Raw genomic sequence first — 8,583 nt, forward strand, 5'->3', positions numbered from 1 at the left:
TTATGATTAATGTATTATCTTTATAATTCAATGAAAACAATGTTTATTAGATATTTCATGTATTCTTCTCTGAGAAGTCCTTAATTCTTGTCACTGAAACCTGTAAGCAACTGAGCAGCTTCTGTCTGTATCTAAAATGTAAAAATACATGTTATTAATAAACATTACAGCTTAGAGATTAACTTGTGAAATTTAAGTTTATAAAGTGGACTGTGGTTTCTAAGAGTTGCCAAAAATCAGGATAGGACATTGTAAGAATGAAATGTCTTAACCAGATGAGACTCTTGGAGAACTCTTCCACTTTAGTACATATCCCTTGACTTCTGTGTTTTAGAAATCTTATTTGATCTGCTATCTTTGTCATACAGGAATAATTTTGTATTGCAGCAAGCAATTCATAACATCTATTTGGTGAAAGTAACAAAACATTTCCTATACAGAAATTAATGTAAAATGTCAATGAATTTACATTTGAAATAGATACTACTGTTTTCAGCAATAAGCATTTAGACAATAACCCTTCTAAAGAAACTCTTGATTCACCTTTATTTAACAGTGCCTCAATGAAATTCTGTCTGCCTTACTTTATTGGAGATGTTTTACCTGTTTATCTTCCTCTGTGTGTGCTGGATAGTCCTTGGCTCTCAGTAGCCAGAAAGCAGCAAGCTTTTTGTTGTGTAGTTTTAAGTATGTCTTTCCTAAAAGAAGCAAGTTTTTGCTGTAGAAGTTTGGATCCACTGTACATAAAAAAGAAAAACAAATTTATCTCAGATGAAACAGTGTTACTTTTTTACAGGTTTAATTTTTTGGTCGAAATTCCAATAATAAATTTGTGTGATCAATAAGTGATTAAGCTATATGAAATTCTTTTGTCCAACTGTTCATATCTTAAATAATTACCAATTATTGAATAGCTACTATGTGCTAGGCCCTATATTAACAAACATTTTTCATCTTCACAACAATTTTATAAAGTAGGTATCTCCATTTTATAGATGAGAAGCTGAGGTTGCTGATGCAATGTAAGCTATAAGGACAGCGGTTTTCTTTTTAATCTCTTTTCTTCCATACTGTACTCCAAGTGCCCAGAACAGTGTCTGGAACATAACACACTCAAAATACATTTGCTGAATGAGTGAATGAAATCATGATGATATATACTATACATTTGGTCAACATTTACTGTATGTCAGCTATACTTAAGCATCAAGAGAGGATGAAACAAAGTCTCTGTTCTTTTGGAATTTATAATGAAAAGAGAGAAACATGAACCCAACTAAATGTGATATAAGAATGAAAGGAATGCTTTATCAGATGTACAAACTTTAAAGTTCTATGAGAAAGCAAAGAAAGAAGCAACTACCTCTGAGATTACACTTGGACTGACTTGGAGGATGAATAAAATTTTAACAGAAAAAGTTGAGAACATTCCTGACAGAGGGAAAAGCATGAATAAAAAACATGAATGAAAGCCTGGAACTATCTCAATAACTTCATTAATTCTTGACACAGTTTCCTCCTAAACAATCTAGGATCCTCTATATTCAAAGAATACTTTTTCCTATGTAAAATTTAAGATTAACTCCATTTTCTCCTAACCCCAAATTGTTTTACTTCTTTTATTTGAACATATTTATGTGATGCCATGTTGATATAGTTAGGTTTCTTGGGGTTAAGTATATTGATTTATTCATTCATTCACTCATCCATTCATCTGTTTACTCATTCAGCAAATATGCTAAGCGTTGTGCTAGCCAATGAGGATGCAATTATGAGCCAGAAAGACAAAGTCCCCATCTTCCTGAATTTACAGTTTTAGACACATAAACAAATATTCATAGTATGAAGTGAAAAGGGCTATTATGGGAGAAATAAAACATACTAAGAGTATAGGATGAGCTTCTGAACCAGATTTGGGCATGAGGAAAGGAAGCCTATGTAGTGACCTCTAAAGTAAAACCTGGAGGATGACGAGTTATTTACCAAGGATCAACTTAGCTCTGTGAGAGCTGAACCATGTTTTATTCAACATCCCCAACTCTTAAGGCTCTAAGGTCTGATTTTTACTTTGTAATTACACTTTTAAATCTCTTTGAGAAAATTTCATTCCTGGATTCATATTTATGATATGTAATACAGTATGATCATGAGAGGATAATGAGTAATAATAAAGTAGAATTTATGAATTACAGAGATATTCAACATTCAGACACAACTCTTTAGAAAATATGTTTTTAAAAAAAATTACTTTGCTGGGCTGGCCAGTTAGCTAACTTGCTTAGAGTTGAAGGGTTTGGATCACTGTACCAGCCAGCCACCAAAAAGACAAAAATTGCTTTGCCATCATGGAAGTATTTCAATAAGTCTATATGTGTAGGATCTCAAATTTAACAAACACTATGTCTTTTAAATTTTCTTCTGATTAAATTTTATAAAAATATATTTGTAGTGGCTTTTATGGTGTATTTGATAACGCTATGTCCCTTCCCTCAGTGTTATTAGTGTTAAAAAGGGTAAATTTAGGATGGACTGGTGACAGTTTTGTAGGGCTAGTCACTTTTTCAAAACAAGAACAACAAGAAACTCTTCTTCACAGACAATGTCTGCAACAGAACAAAAACTGCCTGGTTTAAAACCAGAGCTCCCATTTAAATACGTCTAATTAACTGTGTGATCTTGAAACCCACAGTAAACCTGTCAGAGCCTCCTCTCAAAAGAGAAAGTTGAACTACATCAAATGAAGGACCATTACAGAATTGCAGCTCTAAATTCAGTAGTGGCCTGTTTCTCATTCAGGTGATCTTTACTGAATAAAGACTTTTAAAATTGTTTTACAATATCTAGTCCAAAAAGAAGTATAACAGAATAGCTTACTGTAAAAATTACTTTATAATATCTAGTGCCAAAAGAAGTATAACAGAATAAACATCTTTATTTTTAAAATTTCTATTATATATTCAGCTTTATACAATTGTAACTATATTAATATGTAAAATCAAAAATATGTTACCTTGTTCTGCCCTGTGAAAGTAGCCTAAGGCCTGTTAAAAACAAAAAGAGCCCAAACAATGAAAAAGATAAAACAAATTCAGTATAAAAAAGCATTTTCTCCAAAGTCTATTCCTATAGTAAATATAAGTCAGGAAGTAATTCATCTTAAAATAATGGTCAATTCTTCAACAATGAGAGTTAACATAGCCAAACTGAACGTAACACTGTTACATCATCAGAGGTTAGAATTACAATATGTGGATCACTTCTGGTAATAACTTGGTTGCTCTTTAGAACTTGTACCAAACAAGCATCATGTGCAGAAAGGAAAGAATATCATGTGTAACTCAGTTATTTTGACCTTTTTCATAAATCATAATAGCATATACTAGTAAAAACTAGATATAATCAAAAGCTTAGTTTACTCAGTGATACAGAGGTTGTACCAGTTAATCTTTAAGTCTATTATTACTGAAATTTCTACATACAATGTTATGAGTCTGAAATTTTCTGCTAATTCTTTTTGTCCCACTTAAAACTACTGTTTTTATAATGCATTATCTACTGATATTTGATTTCTGAAAAACATAACCGATTTGTTATAGTAGATATCTCCTTAGCATGCTTTCTAATACTAAGTAGTTACCAATTGTGTTCTAATTATACAACTAAATATTCTTTACATCAAATTCTACACTATAGCCCCCCCCCCCCAAAAAAAACCAAAATAGCTCCTTGGTATGATGCAAGTATTGGGAAAGCTTTTTCAACTGCCCATTTCCTTACTATAAAAATTTTGTGATGAGTGAGTCCAAAATGTTTACCCAGAAATCCCTTTCAAATCTTATTTTTAACAGGAAAAGCAAAAGGCCTTGAACATATGAGAGAATATGAGCCTTTCATACCCCTTTTTTATAAAAAGTTATAATTACTGTTCTTTTATCAATTCGTACATGTGCTTTATTTTCCTAAATGACTGTGCTACCATGTAGAATGTACCTAAAAACATGCTGGGTAACAGTTGCTGTATTTCTTATTCTACTTTACAACTTGTAAAGATTTCACATAGAAAATGTAGGTAGATTTTAGCCAGGAGCTGTTTTAGCTGACGGTATACCGGAATTATCAGCCACTCACCTAAAAGAAAAGAAAAAAAAAAACACCCACCAGTCATGGAAAATAAATATTAAGCCTTTGTGATAAAATAGTTGAATTAGATCATTAGAAACTTGCTCAAATCCCTCACTGAATCAGCTCCATATGTGTGGAACCAGTAGAATGGTGCTATAGTTAAGAGATTGGTACTAACTGAAAAAAGGACATCATACTACCTCCTCATAGGTGGAATTAGGAGGAGTTGCAAACAGCATTTTAGCAATTCTTCTTTGATACCAAGGCATTTCAGCAAATGTATAGCACCTACAGAGAAATAAAATAACATTATACATTCAAATTTGTACTTTTCTTTCCTCTTAAAGAGTGCTAAGCAGCTAAATAGAAATTACAAAAGGAATCTCTACGTTTAAACAATTTGTACTTTATATGATACCCAGTAGGTTAATATTCATACTGAATTATCTAGAAACTAATTTATATTGATCCATTAGTTGGGGTGTATTTTGTGATAAAATATAAATAGTAATAGTACTAGTAATGATAATACAATATATCATTTACCACTGAGTGCTCACTTTGTGCCAGGTGCTGGGCTAAATAATTATCCCTCTCATCTGCTCCTTACAACAAGTAAATGAGATAGGATCATTACCACTATTTTTTACATAAGAAAAACTAAGTTAAAAAACTTATCCAAGAAAAATGATAAAACTAAACATCATATGCATAAATAATAGCAACCAACAATTTAAGGGGTGATGCAAATGATTACCATCTAAAGATCTTTACATTCTGAAATAGGTAGGAAAAAAAGTGTTGGATCTTTGACTATGGTCTGAACTCCTTGAGGCACAGACTGTATCTCATTCATGTTTACTTACTATCATCTGACTTACTATCCCTCAATTATCATTAATCCTTGGTAAGTGTTTAATATGTCCTTTATCCTCAAGGATATTTACTTCTCATTTAAAATAATTTGATACAGGACTGTTTATAGTTACCTCTCTTAGATGAAAGTAAATATTTAACTCTGCAGACTACACCCAAGAAAGCATGGTCCAACCTGTCTCAGAAAAGATTCTTAAACCAGCAAGTATTTAACACATTGGTATACCCTCATACCAGCAAAATAATAATCTACAATGGATGTAATATCACATAAAAATAGAAAGATACTGAAAGTCACATTAGATTGTTCCTCAGATAAATCAAGACTGTATTTGACACACTTTGATGAAACAAAGACCCTCTTGGGGCATCCTACTATGTTACTGTGGTTAGATTAATCCTTAGCATGGTAAATAAGAATAGTCTTTCCCAACAAAGGGAATTTCAAGGTCTAACAAAAAGTTTTAAGACCTTTTAAGTACATGTTTCTTAATGCCCTGATTAGCAGTGTTTAACAAGATCACAATCAAATTTAGTATGTTCTAACAATACTTATATAAGTGCTAGTTAATGGATTTAACACTCTAAACTCTGCCAAATATTTTAAAATATTTTACATCTTTGCACTTTTTTATACTACAAAATGAGATATTTATACATAGTACAAAATAAGAACACACTAAATACCACTGATGTATTTATGTAAAGAAATTTTCTAGGGCCAGCCCGTGGCTCACTTGGGAGAGTGCGGTGCTGATAACACCAAGGCCACGGGTTCGGATCCTATATAGGGATGGCCGGTTGGCTCACTAGCTGAGTGTGGTGTTGACAACACCAAGCCAAGGGTTGAAATCCCCTTACCGGTCATCTTTTTTTAAAAAAAAGAAATTTTCTTACCAAATACCCATAAGGTGAATTGAAGTAGCATCTTTAGGGTTTAGTTCAATTGCTTTCTAAGAAGAAATAAGAAAAAACAATCATATTTGTTTTCTAAACACCAATAAGTTCTTTATTTTGTTTGCAGAAGAAGCCATATTAAAAAAAAAAACCCTGCAACCCCATGTTTTAATTCTTCTACAGTAATCAACACCAACTTTCTTCCTCCTGATTCTGATTAAATTTGTTTCAACACACTGTTAATGACTTGTACTAAGGTTACTATTTTATAAAGTTCAGAAACTGATAACAGGATCTATCGAGATGAGAAAATACATGAAATATGTAAATGTATCTAACTTTGAAAACAGTAATCTGTACCTCTCAATGTTTCTTCTAGATTAAAGAAAAAATAAATAAGGAAGTCCTTTTCTGGCAAAACATAGATGAATAAATAAAATGCATTCTTTCCTAAAAGAACTACAAGTCAGGGCGGAAACCGTGGCGCACTCAGGAGAGTGCGGCGCTGGGAGTGCAGCAGTGCTCCCGCCGCGGGTTCGGATCCTATATAGGGATGGCCGGTGCGCTCACTGTCTGAGCGCGGTGTGGCTGGTCTCAAAAAGCACACACACAAAAAAAAAACCCATAAAAAAAAGAACTACAAGTCCACGATATTAGAAAGTCCATTCCTTTATGCAGATTTTCAACTTTCTCATCTGTACTTACCAAAGGAAAAACAAATATTATTATTAATAGAATAATTATGTACAATATAAAATATGTTGATAAAATCTCCCTAAATTCTATTTACTATGTGGATTATTGTAAAGCATAAACTACAGAATAACTTTAAAGAAATGACTCCTCCTTTTAGCCATTATTTTGTTGAAAACCACTAAGGAAATCTTACAGATTGTTGATTAATATTGATCCTATTAAAAATAAAAAACTCTTTTTGAAAAAATTAAGACTTCATAGTTTATGATTTTCTATAAACCCACATTTTCACTTTCAGTTTGGTGAGATACATATATTCAAATATTGATAACAGTTAAGAGCATAGGCTCTGAAGCCAGACTGCCAGGGTTCAAATTGCAGCTCAGTGACCTCTAACTTGACCTTGGCAAGTTCTATATTCTTGCTGTGGCTGAGTTTTCTCTTTTATAGAAAATGACACACCTACCTCATAGGGTTGTTGTAAAAATTAAATGAACAAGTAACAGCAAACGCTTATTTACAATGATATCTACTATCACCACCATCGTTATTTTTACTTTTCATGAAATAATACCAGGCACTTAATTTATTACTAACACTGATTCATATTAGTAGTAGTAATAGTAGAGACAATAGAATAAGGCTAACAAAGTATAGTTTGGCAGAAATCTTGCTTTAATAATATGAGGAAGAATCAGCACTGACCTAATTTTTCTTCTCCTTCAATATAGTGATGTGAATAGTAAAATATATTTTTAAGTATTTAAAAACAACTTATATTCTAAGCAACCTTTCCCACTTGGAGTTCCACTTGAAAATTAAGCCCTACAAAAATTTTATGAGTAGCTATTTTCTCCATTCTCCTACAAATGATACAGAGCTAGCACCATTCTAGATGCATGGATAGGACAGAAGTTAATTCATCAAACATAATGAATGCCATGGGGCATAAGGGTTTAATTTTCTTAGGAGAGGTTGAGAAGTGCTACTTTCAAGCAAACCCTTTCTTTTAAAATCCTCCCTGCCATTAGTTTACCTTTCAATAACAATCCAAAGATAATTCCTTACAACTTTAGATGTAATAATGGAACTCAAACTAGAAGTAGTACAAATGATCTTTTTTTTTTTTTTTTTAAAGATGACCAGTATGGAGATCTTAACTCTTGACTTGGTGTTGTCAGCACCACACTCTCCAAGGTGAGCTAACCGGCCATCCCTATATAAGGATCCAAACCCATGGCCTTGATGTTATCAGCACCACATTCTCCCAAGTGAGCCACGGGCCAGCCCTACAAATGATCTTTTTAATGTAAACACTAAATATTGTTATTTTAATATATTTACAAATGTACACTTGAAAGCTTATACAAAAATTCCTGTAGAATTTTTAGCACCAAAAGACGAGCTTACTATAAATAAGTAAATTAACTTTAGGGGGAGATATTAAAACACACATGCACTACACACACAGATAATATAATTTTAAACAGCATTAATTATTACTGCTGGGAGTGGGATGTCAATTGTATTACTGTTACATTGGACCATGCTTTTTGGTACTCAAGAGTTTGTGTGACTAGTCCCTGCCCACAGAAACTAGGCTTGGCCAGATGACTTATTTAGGTTAACAGGATATTACCAAGTATGATGCAAGCAAAAGGTTGATAAATGTTTATACAATGGAACTTTTCTCTTGGAACGCTCACTCTTGGAAGCCAACTACCATGCTTTAAAGAAGCTTGGGCTACAACACTAAGTGATAAAAAAACAAGTGGAGAGAAGCTTTCATGAGGGACCATCTTGGACATTCCAGTCCCAGCTGAGGGCCCAGGTGAATGAAGCTGTTGAAATGACCTCAGCTATACCAGGCAAAGCAGAGGCACCACTATGCTCAGTTAACCCACTTTTTTTTGATAAGAAATAACAAATTGTCATTTTTTTTTTTTTTTTTGTCTTTTGTCTTTTTCCGTGTCCGGCAACGGATCGCAACCC

General features: G+C 32.9%; 1 protein-coding gene across 2 annotated transcripts in view; it reads right to left on the reverse strand.

Annotated features, from left to right (window-relative positions):
• The window catches only part of RMDN1 (regulator of microtubule dynamics 1), a 35,368-nt gene continuing 26,785 nt past the window's right edge, over positions 1-8,583 (reverse strand). For both annotated transcript variants that reach the window (XM_008572589.1, XM_008572582.1), the window contains exons 6-10: positions 5,896-5,951; positions 4,323-4,410; positions 3,011-3,041; positions 604-737; positions 1-131 (exon numbers count right to left, since the gene is read on the reverse strand). In XM_008572589.1, coding sequence (XP_008570811.1) covers positions 81-131; positions 604-737; positions 3,011-3,041; positions 4,323-4,410; positions 5,896-5,951 — 360 coding nt within the window. In that variant the 3' untranslated portion in view covers positions 1-80. The remainder of the gene's footprint in view (positions 132-603; positions 738-3,010; positions 3,042-4,322; positions 4,411-5,895; positions 5,952-8,583) is intronic.

The sequence above is a fragment of the Galeopterus variegatus genome, unplaced genomic scaffold (genome assembly GCF_000696425.1).
Source record: "Galeopterus variegatus unplaced genomic scaffold, G_variegatus-3.0.2 Scaffold48, whole genome shotgun sequence".
Lineage (NCBI taxonomy): Eukaryota > Metazoa > Chordata > Mammalia > Dermoptera > Cynocephalidae > Galeopterus > Galeopterus variegatus.